At 39.0% G+C, this 20,576-nt stretch overlaps 1 protein-coding gene across 1 annotated transcript in view; it reads right to left on the bottom strand.

Moving 5' to 3' along the window:
• Positions 1–18,111, bottom strand: part of LOC121383161 (ER degradation-enhancing alpha-mannosidase-like protein 3) — a 33,355-nt gene extending 15,244 nt beyond the window's left edge. The window contains exons 1-16 of the mRNA XM_041512988.1: positions 17,890–18,111; positions 16,052–16,097; positions 14,172–14,272; positions 13,749–13,788; positions 12,863–12,975; positions 12,341–12,494; positions 11,842–11,970; positions 10,133–10,238; positions 9,451–9,548; positions 8,712–8,837; positions 8,224–8,307; positions 7,255–7,338; positions 6,364–6,488; positions 5,801–5,963; positions 5,013–5,242; positions 4,100–4,232 (exon numbers count right to left, since the gene is read on the bottom strand). Coding sequence (XP_041368922.1) covers positions 4,100–4,232; positions 5,013–5,242; positions 5,801–5,963; positions 6,364–6,488; positions 7,255–7,338; positions 8,224–8,307; positions 8,712–8,837; positions 9,451–9,548; positions 10,133–10,238; positions 11,842–11,970; positions 12,341–12,494; positions 12,863–12,975; positions 13,749–13,788; positions 14,172–14,272; positions 16,052–16,097; positions 17,890–17,999 — 1,842 coding nt within the window. The 5' untranslated portion in view covers positions 18,000–18,111. The remainder of the gene's footprint in view (positions 1–4,099; positions 4,233–5,012; positions 5,243–5,800; positions 5,964–6,363; positions 6,489–7,254; positions 7,339–8,223; positions 8,308–8,711; positions 8,838–9,450; positions 9,549–10,132; positions 10,239–11,841; positions 11,971–12,340; positions 12,495–12,862; positions 12,976–13,748; positions 13,789–14,171; positions 14,273–16,051; positions 16,098–17,889) is intronic.
• Positions 18,112–20,576: the final 2,465 nt, after the last annotated feature.

Below are 20,576 nucleotides of genomic sequence, written 5' to 3'. Positions count from 1 at the left end.
TCTTGACGTGGGATGCAGCAACAGATGATCCCAGTCTGGCAGCGGTAAAGGATGTGGATCGGCAAGACGTATTAGATCTGGATACCACATCCTGGATGGCCACATTGGAGCAATGAGTAACAGGCGACAATGGTACAGCTGAAACCTCTGAAGCACCCTTGGAAGGAGGATTCGTGGAGGAAAAGCGTACGCGTCCATCTGTTCCCAGCTGATGGCCAAGGCGTCGAGATCCAGAGCTTCGGGATCCAGCACCGGAGACACGTAAACCCTCAGCTGATGGTTGAATCGTGTGGCGAAGAGATCGATGTTTGGTGTCCAAAGTCTGTCGCACACCCATCGAAACGCTTCGGGATGGAGCATCCATTCCGTCGGCTGTGGAGACGACGGCCGAGACAGTGTGTCGACTAGTACATTGGAAACCCCTGGAATATGGCGAGCCCGAAGTTGCAACGGAATCTCGTCAACCAGCTTGTAGAGACGATAAGTCAACTGCAGCAGACTGCTGGAGTGGGTTCCGCCCTGACGGTTGATATAAGCCACCGCGGTAGTACTGTCTGTGGCTACCATGAGAGAGGCGCCTGACAGCATCTCTCGCCAATGAAAGATGACGTAACTGACAACATCTCCAACAGGTTGATGTGTAGATCGGCTTCATCTGGAAACCACAGCCACCAACAGGGACTGGACTGCAAGGCGACTGGTAACCGGATCAGCAAATCTGCGTTATTGTACTGAATGCATGGATTCAGAAACAAACTGGATACCGCGACCTCTAAGCATAAAATGTTGCGCCGACGTTAAAATTACTCTTGCAATGATACTTCATGAAACAGTAATAGAGTGATTCAGGAATCAAGACATCGGAAACAGCGACCCCGTGATACAGGCAAGAGCCAAGACAGCGTAGCAACTCGCTACGCTACATGCCCGATATACCTGGAAGTGAAGCAACGCAAAACAGCAACCGGCTAAAATCCACGGCCGTCACACCACCCGGTGCGAAACAGCAGCAGAGACCATCTAGACAGCATCGGTCACGAACTCTGGCGGTAACAACAGTAAACGTCAGTGAGTTGATAAGCCGCAATGAACCATAGGAAAACGGTGACGGTAAAAACCCCCGTACCACGTGATGGCAACTGGATAACTTCCGGAACCAGCGGAAGTAGCGACTGTCTTGCATCGCCACCGGATATAGAGAACGATCTGCCGAATGTCGCTGAACCTTCCTCGAACAAGAGAATATCGGTGCACGGGATCTCAACACAAGTGACCGGACCAGTAGACTTTCTTCGTCACCAACCCGGAACGCTTGTAACGTCGACCCCTTCACGGCAAAGAGCCGTATGTAGACCACAGGTCTGCCAAGATTACCGGCTTGTGCTGAAAGTCAAGAATGGATCGCTTCAGGCAAGTCGGTTGACGATAGTGTGCAATCGTAGTGCACATCGACGTCACGGAAGATATAAGGTAGACCAACATCAAAGTCGACGGCTAGAACAAGGCATATCCTCTGGCATCCTGCACATGAGGAGTTATGGTCGCCATGTACAACATGTACGCTGAACTGAAGCCATCGACAGGACGTGCCAATCTGTAAGTTCTAGGAAGACGTCTGGTCCCGCCGGAAACAGCGTCATCCAAGGCCGGCGTCACACCGTTGAAGGATAGGTTGAAGACGGGATACGTTCGTTGTGACGAATGGGGAACGGCACAAACGAAGTCTACTCAAGTAAACCGACATCGGATCAGTCCTCAAACGGAAACCTTCTAGAATGGTGCGAGTGGACTGTGAAGTGACGAAAGCATATACACCGCAGCGAGACAAACAGTCACAGCCATGTGGGTCACTGCGTCCGGATCTTCTATAACGGAAGGTGCCGACGCATCATCTGGAAAATCGGTCAGTAACCTGGCACAGGCACTTCGATCCAATGTACTGGCTGCATCGGAAAAACACGGACCGTGGACGGTCCCGTCAGGAGCCGGTGTAACCCTGAACGCCGAATCAGCTGCCGACTGGTGTGGACGGTACGATGTACACGGACCGGCAGGAGCCGGTGGAACCCTGGACACTGCACCACTTCGATCGATCACGGGACGACGGTACCGAACGGTGAGCCGATGACGCAATTTTCCAATTCGTTACAGGGCTCCGTCTGCTTGCTGGAACAACGATACGCACGGGCCAGTTACTGGTAGCCGTGTAAACCGACGGGGGCCTGTGGCAGCCAACGATCGAATGCCGATATCTGCCGGTGGAACCTCCGTGGCGATCATCGAACCCGGACCCTTCTTGGCTGAAAACCGGTGGATGGGCCAGCGGCGGTAGCATATCAGATATGACAGCCAGACAATCCCTCAGTGACAAGTGGTCCGCCGCATCCAGATCTTCCAGCACCGCATGAACCGATACATCATCAGAAAGTCACGTAGCACCCGTGAACAGGCCAGTCGCTCTGGTCATGGCCCGATGGAGATACCGGAGAACCGGACCGTGGGCGGTCCCGTGTGGATACCAAGGAACGGATGACCACATCGTCGTTGGATGTGGCAAGGACGGCAACATGTCGTAGACAGCCGCCAAGCAATCCCTCATAGTCATATGGTCCGTAGAGTCGGGCTCTTCAATGACAGATGCCGCAGGCGCTTCATCACCAAAGTCTCGTAGAACTCGAGCACAGGCCAATCGATGTACCGTAATGGAAGCCGCTGGTTAAACCGGACCGTGGATGGTCCCGTCTAGCCCTCGGAGGCCTTGGAAGCCACATCAACTGAAGGTTGGCGCTGACGATCTATGGAACCCGTAGGGAGCCATACAGGTCATGTGGAACGGCTACGGTCCCGGCTCCGATGCGCCGAAGGGGACTTCCCCGCCGAAGATCGGTGAGCCTTGGAATCCGTGGAGCGTCTATCTGAATGAGCCGGCTTCTTAGAGGGCTGCGTAGAGACCGCAGGCCTGTCATCCGAAGTCTTAAGTAACGGTGGAGCTGAAGAAGCCGCACCCCCTGAAGAGGGGACTGGAACCGGACCTGACCCCGAACTCGCCGATTTAGGTAAGGTCGCCATTGACGCCATTGTTTCTTCCAGCATGGTCGGTAGAATTGAACTCTTCCGCCACGGAGTCAGCAATCGAAGGCGAAGATTCCACCTTCTTGGTCCTCGAAGATTCCACCTTCTTGGTCCTCGCTGACACCACCTTCAGGTAAGCCGCGAACTCGACATCAGACAAGCCCGCACAAAGGTCGCATCTAGAAGTGAGGCCACACGAACACGACAACCTGGGTCGCCGCCGGCTAACTTCTTCCAGCGTAACACGCTCGAACTAGTCGCCTGAACATTATCAGATATGATAATAGTAATTTTTCAATCTGTGAAAAGAAAGAAAAACCAACCATAACACAAATACAAAGCCGGTAAATAAAGACGCCATTTTGCAAATGGCGTCCGACACGACAACCGGCGATATAACAACATTTCATGTAATTAACACTTGGCAAGTCAAGCGAAATACGCGAAAGACATATGAAAGCTAACGAAAGCTAACGAAAATTAAGGTGAAAAACATTTCACCCAAACACAAAGCCAGTCAACACAGACGCCATTTTGCAAATGGCGTCCGACACGACAACCGGCAATATAAACAACATTTCATGTAATTAAACGCTTGGAAGTCAAGTGAAATACGCGAAAAGAACATACGAAAGCTAATGAAAACGAAGGTGAAAAACATTTCACCCAAACACTAATACAAAACCAAAGGTCTTATAAAAGTTGACTCCAAACAGAGCCAAGCAAAAGGACGTCCAGACCCTTTAGCGAAGAGAAAAAGAAGGAAGTTACAGTCATGTGACCGGAACTAGAGAGCAGTATGCAGTAGAAGAATTTAGGCCATCCCATTGGCTGTTGGGATGTTCGGACCAGACCACTTGCGTGGGGGGGAGGTGCACTTGTTTGAGGACAGGTAATGTCTATAGAAAATAGCCCAATAGGTCCACCGAGGGGATCGATCCAAGACCGACCGCACATCAAGCGAGCATTTTACCACTGGGCTACGTCCCGCCCCTAAGATGAAAAGAAATACAGATGATTGTCAAACCTCTGAGGCCGTGTGAAGCAGCTGTATTCGGCCATCGGACATGGTCTGGATGCGGATCCCCATCCGATGCAGAATATCCAACTGCTCCTTGTTACCTGCGATGAAGTCACCTGCCTTCAGTCTGTCCTTTGTCCTGAAACAGCATACAGATCTCAACATTAGATCCTTTGAACAGACCAGGGACAAGTTTCAAAAATAATCGTAAATCTAATTTTGTACATAACATAAACTTGTCTACAACTAAACCACAATTCATATTACTGCTAACAGTACAACTAATATAGTTTGAAATACACATATTTCATTTCCTTTTGTCCTTACATCATGATCATATTGATCATTTATTATCCACACCCAACCCATGTTGTCAACATTTTCTTTCTTACTTTTTCTTTTCTAGTTATTTTTTTGCTTATATCCAATTCAGGTTCAAGCCCACTGTCCTGGGCACACCCATCAGCTATCTGGGCCGTCTGTCCAGAACAGTGGGTTAGTGATTAGTTGTTAGTGAGAAAGAAGTCAGTATAGTGACTTTACACCTACTCACAGAGTCACAGGTAAAACTCAATTTACACTGTGTAAAACCAGCATTAAGGTCTGCAAATTGCATCACTGTATTTCATACAGGCACAATTAGTAGTAGTGAATTAAATCTGGTCTCAAAACATGAGTTCCCTTATTTCAGGGCTACCTCTGGCACTCACCAAATTCACCAATTGGTTAATTTGATTTTAATTTGGGGAAAATAATTTCATGTAATAACTGACATTTTGCAAGGAAGTAACTGGGCTTTTGCCATTCTTGAAGCTGAGTACCTAATTTGGCAAATTTTTCTGCTCACCCAGAGCTAGCCCTGTTATAATGTCTTTCCATTGGTATACATAACATGGAGTGTGATTCACGTAAAACTCACCTGTGCGGCGGAGGACTAACTTTGTTGACCAGGTTCTTCATCTGATGGCGCAGCCCGTGTGCGAAGTTCTGACCTCCTGGTAATATGACGTGCAGGTTTGGACACGTGTTGTGGTTGGCATCGAGATCCATACCGGACTTCCTGCACTCAGAACTCGACGTGTCTGCTTCAGACATCGGCTCCGACGACTCATAGTCTTTATCCAAGTGACGGTAACTTTCAGGCTCAACCTGAAAGAAACAATTTATTCACTTGTTTAAAAACATTTTGAAGATTTATATGTTTAACTAAACAAAAACAAAACATAGCAACAAAATAACAATAAACCTTCAAACAGTGGTAACTCTATTATTAGTTCAAACATGGTATGGATCGTAACAAATCATAATTAATTGTTAAAATAGAACATCTTCATAAAATATCTGTAGAACACCCTCCCCTTCCCCAACAAATTTGTATTTTAAATAATAATTTATAGTACTGCCTAGGTTAGATATGAGGGCTATAGTATATACTGTACTATAAAAGTAATTCAAAATAGTGTGTACATACAGCAATCTGACAAATATCCCTAAAGACAAAACACTGGTTTTAAATCCCATTCATTGACAAAATTCAATGATAATTCTTTTCAGAAAACAAAATGTGGGTAGGAATACTTTAAAAGATAAACATTATAAAAGGAAATGAACATTTACAAAAATTAAGCTTATCATACAGAATGCAAGATGGCCATATGTTTATTAATTTGAATTACTGATTTGGGTTTTTTTGTATGTTAAACATACCTTTGCTGCTGATCTTGATTTGTTGGTGATAGACAGAGACAAAGGAAGCAGGTGCGCTTCTGTTGTAAAGATGTAATCATCAATCTCAAGAACCTGATCCTCGGGCTCGGAAAACAGTAAGAACAAGTACTTGAATGTTTCTGCCAGCATGTAGGAATCCATCCTGCAAAAACACACATATTTAGTCAAGTCCAGAGAACATTTTTATCAGTATTGTGTCTAAATTCACTATATAACAAGGAAGTAATTGGAATTTATTTTGAATCTGAATAAAATCCAAATATTATGAAATCTTTATTTATCCACAACTGACCATACTGGTGGAATCAAATAAACATTTTGAACCTACTAAATCTGCTGAGACAATCAATTGGATCCAAAGGAAATTCAACAAGCTTCTTCTCATTAAAATACCACTTGCAACTTAATAAATTCTTTCAGTGACAAAGATTTAATTGATTTTCAAACATATGTATTTGATGTTACTCTGTAGGAAATTAGTTATTTGACATTAACTTTTTTTCTGTCTACAAATACATTTCTAAGGCTTAAGGGTTACTTACTGATCTTCATGTGTTCCTTTTGTTAAATCTTTAATAGCTGCGTAGCCACAGCTGACCCGTGCATGGGTCTCCAGATTATCAATGATCAGTTTGCCTACATCCAGATAGTGGGGATCACCAGTTGCCTGAAAATACACATACATTCTACGTGAATATTTTTTGTCATAGTATCCCTTTAAAAAAAATTCAGAATTCAAATGAAAACTGAAGATTTTGAATATCAATATAACAATGAAAAGAAACACATCATTTTTGGGGACCACATTAACTTCACTATATAGATTAATTTGCTTGTATAAAAATGTCAGTACACTGGCACTGAAATGTCAGTGAGGTTTCTGGTAGCAGTCAATATTTGCTGTTACTGTTTATTTGTTCCTTTATTTCTTTCCATCAGTATATATATATACATAACCATCACAGCTATTTTATCAAACAAGGAACACATATTTCACATTTTTCAACACCTAACATGTACCATCCACCATTTCGAGACTAGTAATGCAGTGCATTACTGCTATGGGCCAATCTGAATTACTGCTATGGGCCAATCTTGGACTAAAATCATTTGCTGTAATCCAAATCATAGAATCAAATCACTCAAATAATAAATTTTGTTTCCTAGCAAATCATTTCTCTTTTTGTCCTTGTTTCATTATAATATATGAAAGATAATTCTGAAAAACTGCCTTCAAGCCAATCCTCTATTAACTACTGGTGGGTAGGACTACAGCATGTATCTGGACTTTTCTTCAACACATGTTTCACTAGGAGACGGTTTTAACGCACTTTCTAACCATACGGCTATATTGGCAAACAGTTAGTCAGTTAGCTTCCAGCTAAATGTTTTACTACAGCTACAGAAAACTAATTTTGAACAAACTGTAATACCTTATATAAGAAGTATGTGGATTCTACAAACTCCGGTCTCAGTGGATGGTGACCCCAATGAATTCTGAAATCTGTTGTAAATGCCTGAAATAGAATAAAATAGAATAAGGCAGATTAAGTACATTAAACCACCATCCCAAGTTGTTCTTACATGTGAGGTTTGATGATCCTGTATGCATCTGTATGCAAGATATGGTCCAGACAAGGATTTACTGTTATGTGCAGTAGCCCATGACAAGTAGGTTACAGTGACCTAATAATAGTATGCAACACACCGCCATCCTAAGTTGTTCCTACATGTGAGGTTTGATGGTCCTGTATGCAAAATATGGTCCGGACAAGAATTTACTGTTATGTGCAGTAGACTGTGAAAAGTAGGTCGCAGTGACCTAGTAATAGTACGCGACACACCGCCATCCCAAGTTGTTCCTACATGTGAGGTTTGATGGTCCTGTATCCATCTGTATGCAAAATATGGTCCGGACAAGGATTTACTGTTATGTGCTGTAGACTGAAAAGTAGGTCACAGTGACCTAGTAATAGTACACGACACACCGCCATCCCAAGTTGTTCCTACATGTGAGGTTTGATGGTCCTGTATGCATCTGTATGCAAGATATGGTCCGGACAAGAAAAAGATAACAGACTAACGGACGGACAACGCCATACCACAATACGACCTATCATAGATGAGTGTATAAAAATTAAAAACCAGACACGTATAAACACTTTACAAACGTAACAAACTCACTTTAAGATATTTTTTTTTAATTTTGGCTAGCCTTGCTGTTACAGATTTACTAAGGCTTTATTACGCCTCTTAGAAAAGAAATGACACGTATAATTTTACTACAATTATTATATTGAATATATACTTCCCACTTAGTTTGAGTTTTTAAAAAAAAAAAAAAAAAGTGAGAATCCTATTTCAATATTTTTAAATATCTGCATTAATGAACACCATCTTACTTCAGGTAAGAAGTTGTGTCTCTGCATCACTTGGTACAACATCTCATGAGTTTCTACCGCAGGTCCAATGTCACCTTTTAATACCTGTAATTAAGGTAAAATTAAAACAATTACTCCATATGTACAGAAACAAGACATTATAATAAACAATGTATACTGACAGAAGATTGATGATCCTGCTCAAATACATTTCTTCCCTTGGATGATTGGTTTAGTTTTTTTAACGTTTTTCTTTTAATGTATTATGTTATATGTGCAGAAATTTAAGTAATATTAATTTCAACATGTAATTTTTTACTGGTTTGTTGTTTCACTCATTTAGTAATACGATATGTTTAAACTGACAGGGACTGGTGTTAATACAGGCATGTGCCTGTTCGCAAATGCCACTGCTATTACTGAAAATAAATATTGTTTTTAATTTTTTTTAAAAGCTGAATAACTTTTACCAACGAGGATATTAAATAAAGACCTGCTGACAGAATTACCTGCAGGCCTGGCCAGAATGCCAGGAGGGAGTCCATGAAGTTACGCGACACAGCTTCTGGCTTGTGCATATGTACATCCACCAGCAGAGGGCCCTGACTCACGTAACGCATCACAGCATCATAGTGCTGGAAACACAAACACACAAGGAAATCTTTTTAACACTGTCAACACAGTATTCTCCATTGAAAACAAAAAGAGAAGGAAAATAAAGAAACAAAAACACCTACATATTATGTGAAAACTACAAAAAGAAAACCACACCTGTAAACTTTATTTCATACTAAAGCATAAGCACTGCACCTAACCCCCCTCCAACTCTGTATGTGCCCCTACACAAGTTAAAAGGAGAATTAATATTCCTGGCTACTCCAGTTGCTGGCATGTTCTGCAAGCATGTTTGTGTATGATACCTCAGCACAGTTTAAACTACAGCTATTAGACCTGAGACCTCTTATTGATTAGCAACAAATTCCTTTTATATGCATTTTTCTACACAGAGGATTACAAATACCAAGGCCTGGTCAATTAGCACAGCATTTAAAAACAAACAAAACAAACGGAGTAAATGTGAAGTATTTATCTCACATTTATGTTTTATCACAGTACACATTATTCTTTCTATGACACCGTTTTTAATATTATTTTAACTATGGGTTTTTTCTTCCACATATTATTTTTCAAAAGTAGTCTATTGAGACAATAGAGTTACAAGCATATCTTATGTTCTAGTGTTCATACCTTATTGAACCTGTCCAGATATGTCTCATCGCCAAGCAGGATGTAAGCCTTAAGCACATACTCATAGTAGGAATCGATGCCCGCACCAACACCACTTTCTGAAATTTAATATACACATTATGTTATATACGTTATAATAGGAAATAGATCCTGCATCTGCAGAATATTTCCTTCTTGAATGTTAATACAAACATCATTGGCATAGGTAGAATTTTATATTGGATAGAGGCATACACACAGGGAATATTTTGTCCAATATCGCATCGTAATTTGCTATGCAAGTTTTATAGATTGCTACACAATTTTAACATTGAATAGTAGTTGCTAATTAATTTTCCATCGACTAGAACTGTCACTAATCAAAGTTTGAAAACAAAATGTTCCCTGGCAAATATATAAAAGGTAGGGGGCGGAGAGGGAAAGAGATGTGATTTTCCAGCTACATCAATGACAAACATCAAACAACATTTAACATGTATTACGATGTTTATCATGGGAGTCAGTACTGTCCCAGGACCACATTCTGACATGTAATACAGATCATGCTGCACACTCACTCAATGCCCACATCAAAAGAAAGGCAATGTTGCCTAAACAATATTACTTATATTAGTAGTCAGTGTTGTAAGACTAACACCAACATCTAAAATTTTCAAAACAAGTCTAGTGCAATTTTGTGTACCTCTACGAATCCAGTCACCATTATGGATGTTGATAACCATGCCCATGAGATCACTAGTACGGTGACGCTGATTCCACAGAAAGTCCATCGCTTTTTGAGCCTTCAGCTGTAACAATATCACAATATATAGAAAAGTAAATCATTTCAATGTTCATCTGGTCAGACTGCAGGTACAATTTAAGAAATACAAATATTGTATATGTTATTACCACACAGTATTATCTCGTTTCTAAGCCAACCTTGGTGTACAGGTTCAGTGGAATGACCAAAATACATTGTAAATGAAATTATTACCCCAGCAGGCACTCATAACGACGAAAATAAAAATCATAATTTCTCACTGAGAAATTATCATGCATTGGTTTAACGTACCCTACTATTGGACAATTTGACGCCAACAAACCAGTTACCGTGTCAGTACTAAATATGATGTCATCATGATTTGGCAAAGCACACACAATGACGTCACATAGTTTAAAGCATTTGTGTCTACGTCTTTCTGGTTTCAGTGTAGATTTTTTGTTACAGAATATATAGAACTTTGGGTTTTTCAAATTATCTGTGAACCATGAATAAAATATAAAATTAAAGGCTTTAAGAGAAAACCATATAGCTGGAGTAATAAATAGAATAACAAACTAGGTACCAGTTATTATCAAATTTATGTCCCTCGTGAAATAATTTTCACTTGGGACATAAATTTGATAATAACTGGTAACTTGTTTATTATCCGTTATATGTGAAACACCAAAATTAAAACTAGTTAACACCACCACTAGAGCATATTGATTAATTAATCATTGGCTATTGGATGTCAAACATTTGGTACTTCTGACATGTAGTCATCAGAGGAAACCCACTACATTTTTCCTAATGCAGCAAGGGATCTTTTATACGCACTTTCCCACAGACAGGAAAGCACATACCATAGCCTTTGACCAATTGGAACGAGAAAAACCCAATCAGTTGAATGGATCCACTGAGGTGGTTCGATCTTGTGACGCAAGAATTCAAGTCACTGAACTAAATCCTGCCCCAAAACATACCAAAGGCCTCAGAAAATTGCTTCTTCTTGTTTTTTTCAGTGACCCAGAACTTGCATAATTTTGCATAAACCAATTTTTGGTTTGAGTATTAAATTTAGGCAATCATTTACATTGTTTTCATGGGTTAATTCCCTCCAAAATTGGGCTACCTAAAATCTTTTTGACATAACACACAAGTTTGCAATTTCAAAGAACTTAAGTGATACCAATTGCCATAGTTGCAACAGGAATTGCTGTCAGTCAGAGGCTTCACTGATGGCAGTCTTTTGACGATGGCAGGGTTTCTGCCAGAAAGACATTTTTGGGTATGGTGCTATGGAATCAAATATTTACAATGTGTGTGCTGAATGCAACCGCAGAAAGAAAATGGGTTAGGTTTAGAGCTGGGGTTAAAAAAATCATAATTGTGTCAAAAGGTTAACTTAAAAAAATAAAATCTACAAAAATTTGGGTATGGCCATTTAACCCTCTGGCAGAAACCCTGGATGAATGAAACTTATTGCCAAAGGTTTTTATATTTGTTGCAAAAGTTAATATTTCAAAATTGCCATAGGCAGTCTCAAAATTGCTGCCAGTGAGTATTTTGTCTATGGCAAAAACATTTCAAAATTACCATAGGTAACAAATTCGTAAGTTCAAGCCCTGATGTGACAATAATCTTACTTCGTATTTGGGATCACCACTCAGTCGACTGAGGGCAGCGAACTCTAGAATCATTGTCCCAGCACAAGCAGTGCACGTGTCTCTGTTCTGAGAACTGATCGTTTCACTGATTCCGCTCCGTAAGTTTATCTGTAAGACAAAATACATTGTAACCATGGCAACTCGCATAATGCGCTTATATATTCTGTACATGTGTTAGTCACACATTTAAAAAAATAATAATTTAAACTCAGTTTAAGAAAAGAAGTCATAACTTCACTTGTTCAGAATGAATCTTGATTGACAGGTGTATCATTTTATTAAGTTCAGCAAAATGTACATGAAATTAGAGCACTTTACAAATTCTAATATTTGAGAATTGATTTTCACAATATATCGTGGTGCATATCGCAATTCAGGTTCCTGCATCACAATGATTACAATACGAAAATTTTGGTAACATCCATCACTAGTATTAAATGTATTCTTTATTAGACAAGAGTTAAATGAATTAACTCACCCGTGGGTATGGGATTCCTGTAGTGGTGTTAAAAGCTGGCATCAACCGATCTCCCACCTCTCGCGCCATCTCAAGTAACTCCTGGTTGTACCACATCATTCCTTTCTTCCATTTCTTAAGGTAGCTTGCAACCACATGACCACCAAGCAGACCACTACGATGTAAGAAATTATCATCAAATTACTTTTCTAAACTCATAAGTAAGTCAAAGAATGCATTTTCTAAACTGTGTTCATAAATTTACAACCTTCATTTTTACAGATATTTTTTATGTGAATGCATCCTAAAATGTTCATATACAATACAACTTAAGAAAGGGCCAAACTAGGAGAATAAGATAAGGCCTAAATAATACATAACATTTTTAAACAAAGCATAAAATACTGCACAGGTTACATAACTCAGATTCAGATAACAAATGGACTGAATGAAAACATGGTTAAAAGAAATGGATGTACAAATAACGAGGATGACACCCTTCAGTGGAAACGTATTAAAATCTGAACTGTTGAAAAGCCTCACCCTAAAATTCTGATGTTGGTTTCAAAGACAGACACAATGATGTCGGCATCAAACCTGGAATCTTTGATAACATTCCGAACAGCAATATCAAACTCATCAAGTTTTCCCAGAACCTGAAAATAAAACAAGCATTTGTAATGTTTTTAAACTGACGCATATGATGTGTAACAGTTTGAAGATTTTGACACGATTTAATAATTTTTAAAAAGTTAAAGTTTGTTTTATTTAACAACATCACTACAGCACCTTGATTTATTAATCATCTGCTACTGGGTGGGAAAAAAGTTAAAGTTTGTTTTGTTTTGTTTAACAACAACACATTAATTTATTAATCATCAGTTATTGGATGTCAAACAGTTGGTAATTCTGAGTCTTAGAAAGGAAACCCTGAACATTTTTCCATTAGTATCAAGGGATATTTTATGTGCATCATTCCACAGGCGGAACAGCACATACCACAGCCTTTGATATACCAGTGGTGGTGCACTGGCTGGAATGGGAAATAGCCCAATGGGCCCACCAAGGGGACCAATATCAGACCAGCCGTGCATCAAGCGAGAGATTTACCACTGAGCTACATCGTGCCCAAGTTTTAATGGAACAGCAATAAAATTTGGACAAAAAAACATCAACTATTCCAGAATTCCCCCAGTTCGATACAATATACATCATTGTTATTAGTATGTAAGTAGAGCTAGTAGATTTTTATGGTTACTGAATTTCATAAAACTATTGAATTTGATGTAAAAAAAAAAAAAAAAAAAATCTAGCAAATTATTTTGTATCTATAACTTTATATTTATTTCACACCAATTTCTTTATTGAATTATAGAAAAGGTTTTTTTTTATTGAATTTTAAAAACAATTACTGTACACACATACTTACCACCAAACTGTCCAGGGAATCTATCAATGTCAGTGTGAAACTGAAACAAACAAACATTAAGCACTGTGAATGAATACTTAATAATAAAGATATAGATATTTCCACATAATTTTGTTTTTCATCATGATTATATTAAAGAATTCCACAGAATTAAATATCTCACCTACCATAAACTTTTTCAATGAAACTATAAACCAAGTTTCACTGACCTGGGACTTTATAGTTTGTGAGAAACTGATCTCAACACGTAACTAACTTTAAACTTTCATCCAAAAGTTAACACTTCCATCATAATACCTTTTTACTTCATAAACCCAAGACAAAAACATACTGCCATAAATTTTAGATATTGATCTTTGGTTAAGTTATAGAAGTTCAAAGTTCTTGTTATAATGATGATTAACATCAGATCAACAAGCTTACTTTCCTAGTGTATCATCGACATCTCCTCGGCTTGGCTTTGTTCCTCTGTATCTTCCTTTACAACTCAGAGGCATCAGCTCATCTGCTGGATATGCATGTTTCTGAAAAGTAATTGTTAGCTACAATCATTGACCAATGAAGCACTCGACACATTTTAATTATGGTTATATGGTATCGAACATATGGATAAGGCCCACAAAGATAATGAAAGAGGAAAACTGCAAATGCCAGACAGGACAGTACATACCACTGCCTCTGTTACACCAGTTGTGGAGCATTACCTGGAACCAGATATAGATCAATGGGCCCACTGATGGGGATCGATCTTAGACCAAACGCACATCAAACGAGCACTTTACCACTGGGCTACGTCCCACTCCTAATTACCAAAGAGACTACACCCAAACCTAGAAAAGCAACAGTGTTATCAAAAACTAATTTTACAAAAATTTTAAATTCTTATTAATTTCAATGTTGTATAGCTATTTTATCTGTAAAATGAAATAACCAATATACAGCAAAAATAGAACAAGGTTCTTACACTTGAATGCAAGGACATTTCCAGGATTTTTTTTTAAGTTTACAGGACATGAAACGTTCAATCAATGAATGTTTTTATAACAAATTGTTGTTTGAATTTAGAGAGGTTATGAGGAAAACAAAAGTAAAGATGCAAAAAAAATAAACCACAAATTGTTTTGCCTAAATTTCAACATTTCCAGGACACAATAAAATTTAGTGCTTTTGACAGCACATTCCAGGCGTGAGTTTTTAAATCATTTAATTCAAGGGCATTCCAGGATTTCTAAACATGTCAGATCCAACTTGAAACCTGTGGAAGGCTTAACTCCTTAATCTAAAATTGTACTTAAATTAAGATTTGAAATTTAATTAAAACAACAAAACTTGTCAAAAGATACTAAACTGATTATTTGTATTAAAGTTATACATTAAATATTAAACCCAAGCAATTTAAAACGAATGCTGGTCAACTCGCCCCAGAACCAACTCATCCCAAACTGTTTAGTAGTGATTTGTCTAGAAATTTGGCAAGGCATGGTAGATAAAACACTTTTTGGGGCATTTTCACACTTGTTTTTCATTAAAAATAAACAAAAATTAATTGAAATAAACATTAATGTAATTTATGTGCTTTCTTTAATAAATGAATGGCAAAAGACATAAAAGGCAAATTTTATTAATTAATAATACCTTTTTGGTTGTTTTATAAAGGCAATTTTAGAATTAATTAGTGAAAAAGGCTGGTTTAATCTCAGGGCAGCATGGTGCTGATTAAGGTCAAGATGGTGCTAGACTATTGAGGCATGGTGCTGCATCATGCTAAAACAAGCTAGGGAAAACACTATGTTTAGTCAACTCGCCACCACAAATGTTACCAACTCACCTCAATGTTTGGACAACTTGCCCCACTTTCAACTTTAATGTCCGTAATTAAAAGTGACAAAATTAGAAATAGATGTCTATAACTTTGTGATGTCATTTTATTTAATAAAATATTAATAGGATTTTAAATGCTTCAAACATGTTTCATGGGTTGGTTGACTGATATTTAGTAGCTCCAAATTATCAATACTTGTATGGTTACAGCAAACGAAAACAGTTTCATAATTGTTCATTGCTCATGTTACTACTGTGGCAATTTACACCTTTGAACTCACTGTGTATATTTTGGTATGAAATATATTTCAGATCCATCAAATCTAATATATTGTACTTTGAACAAAATAAAGTTCAACTGGGGTGAGTTGACTAACCACTGGGGTTACATTTTTAGGACAAGTTGACTAAAAAGTGTGGGGCGAGTTTGATTTGGAGCGAGTTGACCTGCTCCCTTTAAAACAAAATGTAAAAGTACTCACCATATAAGATCCATAAGCATGGTCAAACATTGCAAGAACATGATCCCTGCAAGTAAAATCAAATATCAAAGTACATACATGTGCATTTTTATCAATATAAAAATAGAGGATAATAAATGAGTTACTAACCTAAACGTCAGCCAGCAAACATTTTGCTAAAGTTCGCTATTTGACTGGTTCCCAACATGGCCATTTGTTTTACTGTGATGCGCATAAACCAGTCCAGCAGACAATTTTTGTTTTAGATAACATTTATTCCGTCTTTTACATGGCAGTAGGGATTGGTCAACAGGCATAAGCCTATATTAGGACCTTTGCCCACAAATTTAGAACAGATCTATACATTCATGTAAACAAAATGACAGTCAACAGTAGCATATACATAACTAGCCCGAGTACTCTGACTGTAAGAGAGCTAGACGGACATTTGGACATAAACACGCTCTCATTACAGTCAGAGACCAACCTATGTCTTTTTTTGGCAATTCCTGACTACCAAACGGTAGGCAACGAGTCCCGCTCTAATACCACAACAATCCTATGTTTGACGTCAAATACCTTTACATCAATCATTTTCGAGTTAAGTGATACAAAAAAATCCACATATTAATCACTAATACACATACTACAGAAAGAAACCCGACAGCACCCACATTCAGCTACGCTTCGTGACACTCCGTCGCAACAATTACAAAGCTCGGCGATCTATTTCGAGACTGGGCGATTCCACCTTGTGCAGCAGTTACAGGGGTCGTCTCATAAGAGGAGGCAGTACGTAGCACATACTTTTGCCGTATCCTGTCGATAACACCCCAAATGTATCCTTCAAATTCAAAATGGAATCAATAATGTGTAATTGTTTTGGTTTAATGACGTAATGAAATCCAAATTCATCCAAAACGGCATTAGCCAACTTTTCCATGTTGTAACTTCGCTTGATATGAGACGGCCCCTGTAACTGCTGCACAAGGCGGAATCGCCCAGTGCGCGATCACGTGGTCTACGTCTCGAAATAGATCGCCGAGCTTTGCAATTGTTGCGACGGATTGTCACGAAGCGTAGCTGAATGTGGGTGCTGTCGGGTTTCTTTCTGTAGTAAGTGTATTAGTGATTAATATGTGGATTTTTTTGTATCACTTAACTCGAAAATGATTGATGTAAAGGTATTTGACGTCAAACATAGGATTGTTGTGGTATTAGAGCGGGAATCGTTGCCTACCGTTTGGTAGTCAGGAATTGCCAAAAAAAGACATAGGTTGGTCTCTGACTGTAATGAGAGCGTGTTTATGTCCAAATGTCCGTCTAGCTCTCTTACAGTCAGAGTACTCGGGCTAATACATAACCAGTGTTTCTGCCAGAAATACATTTTTGGATACAGCGCTATGGAAATGAATGCAACCACAGTTATTCACTGATAAAAGTAGTAACAACAGCTGTGGATAATTTAATATAAAATAATCAGTTTGACACAACACTGACAGCAGATTACCCCCCCCCCCCCAATTTTTTTTTTAATAAAAACACACAAAAAAACAACAACAAAAAACAGGAGAAGTTGAGCAGAGGAAGAGACCTGAATTTGAAAGTGGAGAGAAACAAAACAGGGTGTTTTGCTTTTCAGTCTGGCCGAAGTTGGTCCAGTTTAACTTCAAGTTGATATCAAATTTATGTCCAGTCACCGAGTCAGAGTGAAATAATCATGTTCACTTGTCACAACTTTAGCACTTTTAGCGAGTTTACAAAAACATTTATGCATCATAAAAGTTGGTGGGGGGTGGGGGGGGGTAATGAAATTCCGTAAAATTATTTTGTAAACTCTTAGTGAAGTTAGTCCTTACTTGATTTTCTTCTTTTCATCAGGAGACATAGAACTTGAAGCAATAATATTTGACAAAAATATAATTAACACAATTAACAGAACAATGTCTGAGATCTTTCTAGACTCCATGGTACCAAATGGTACAGATTAAACCAACTGTTTAACCGTATAAACTGCATGGAAAACGTGGAGATGTTATTTTACTTTGATGATAAACGTCAAATTTTGTTATTCTTCCATGTTGCCAAATCATCTCGCGCGATTTGACGTGTCAAACGAGAGTTGAGGTGTAAAACCCCTTAACCACCAAATGCCTACCCGGTATTACATTCGTTTGTACATGTATATGTACATGTATAGTGGAATATTTTTATGCACTAATTTATTTTTAAATATATGCTTGTGCGCACAAAAAAAATGCTTTGCATCATAAATCCATGAACAAACATATTATTTTGATAATATTGTGATTAAATAGGCTTTAAAGGAATGTTTAAGCAAGGCTTTTGTACTGGTATGCATATTCAAAAATATATAATGCACATTATTGCTTAATATCAACAAGTATATTATTATATTTAATTAATAAAACGGTTAAATGCGACGGCTATAGATATAACGGGCGCAGCCATTTTGTTCCATTCCAGTGAATACTAGTACGCCCTCTGGCGAGCTGGGGGTTACGTAATACTTAACGCGTAACGTCAGGAATGAGTCTTTTCCCTTAAACTCAGTGTATTTGGCGTTGTACGCGCAAAAAGTAGGTCTACTGAAACGTGAGCAGTTTACAGTGGAAGTTAAAGGTAGACTAAACTCCAACAAGAGCCTTGTGTGTTGGAAAGATGCATACCTGGACCACCAACACATACTGACACTTTAACAAATGAAAAACGCGTAATTTTAGAATTAATAAAAAACCGTGAATATTCCTGCTAACTGGGGGCAGCCATTTGGTTTCGTTTTTGTGACATCCGGTGGTATAGCTTGGGGCGAAGTGACGTCAGCTCAGGTCCAACTTCTCTATTATGCACAGTGTAAACAAATGCTCTAATTTACGACAAGGCGCTTCGCTTTCATCAACCTGATTTGTAAAACAACATAAATGACTTGATAGTATAATCAACTATTTAACTAAATATATTTCAATTTGCATCAATATAACGAAATGGAGTTATAGTATTTTTTTCTTTTAAAAAATCCAAAGAAAACAATGCATATTATTAGGCCTATTGGTACGATACGTTTGAGCAAAAATGACCACTCACGGGCTCGTCCAATTCGTCGTCTTCCAGTGGGCACAGTAGCCGAGACAGCCGGGGCCGGAACCTCTTCCATCTGGGTCGTCTTCCTCTGGTGAGCGGTGTTCGGCGGTCTAACAGAAGGAGTCGCCGCCGGCGGTTTAGCCACCGGTTTTGACCCCCACTGCGCCGCCGCTGGCACACGTCTCCTCTTCCTCCACCTTCCTTTCTTCTGAATCCGGTCTCCGTACACCAAGGTCACGGTTGCCCGTGACCCGGTGTACGAGACCCGGTATTCAATCAGCATTCCATAGGTATTCATCAGTCCCCCCAGGGGGGGGGGGGGGGCAGATCGAGAGAGCAAGGGCTAACGTCCGTCGTCATCGAGATATTAGATTGGAATGTACGTTCGAGCAAAAACGACCACTCACGATACCCAAGTAATAATTTTCTTTTCTCTGGGACTACGTAATTGGTCAGTTTTGTGATTTTAGATGGGAAAGTCTACTTAATCAAGGGTTTTACAGAATTACTTACAATAATAAAGCTGGTAAAGTCCATTACGGTTTGAGCTTATCACACAATACCCTGTGATATTAATAAAAGAGGCACGTCTTTTTAGTGTGTCTAGACACAGTGTCTAGGGGCCGTCTAAATATACACCTGCCAATCAAGAACCACAAGTACAGGCCACGGAAAGAAAAGACCAATTAAGCAAGAAAACACTCCGACTATTATTTCAGTACGTGGGTTAATTTATATACAAAATATAATACAGTTATTTCAACACTTTGACAATGGTGGTTTATTTTGTCTTGAAAAATAAACCACATATACACGTTGCTGTGTTACTGGGATAAATATTATTACAGAACATTGCGATGCATCCGCAAAAATCAGGTATGTTTTGTTTTTTCAGTTCGAAGACTAATTCCTGACGTGACACGTTAGGTATGACGTATCCACCAGCTTACCAGAGGGCGTATTCACTGGGATGGTACAAAATGGCTGCGCCTGTTATATATAATAGCCGTCACATTTAACCGTTTTATTAATTAACTATACGATTATACTTGTTGATATTAAGCAATAATATGCATTATGTATCGTTGAATATGCACACCAGTCCAAATGCCTTAATTATCCTTCCTTTAAACTACAGCACTTAGATGGTCATTGGCGAACTCCGGCACGAAAACGAAAATACCGAACTATCGATGCCAGAATCCGGTCTCTCAAAATGAACTGTGGAACTGAATTATGGAAACAATTAATGTGTTACTGAAGTTTGAATAAAAATGTTATGCTACTTTTAAATTGGATAGTTTGTTGTATTAACATATAAAATTTAACAAACAGACACTGTCTGAGACAGACATAGATACAGAAAGACAGACGACGGATGGACAGACAGACACATTTACACCAGAGCCGTTAAAACTTAGGTTGGAGCCAATATTATTGTGTA

The sequence above is a fragment of the Gigantopelta aegis genome, chromosome 10 (genome assembly GCF_016097555.1).
Source record: "Gigantopelta aegis isolate Gae_Host chromosome 10, Gae_host_genome, whole genome shotgun sequence".
Lineage (NCBI taxonomy): Eukaryota > Metazoa > Mollusca > Gastropoda > Neomphalida > Peltospiridae > Gigantopelta > Gigantopelta aegis.
Note: the sequence above shows the minus strand (reverse complement) of the source record. Positions and strands in the feature narration are given on the sequence as shown.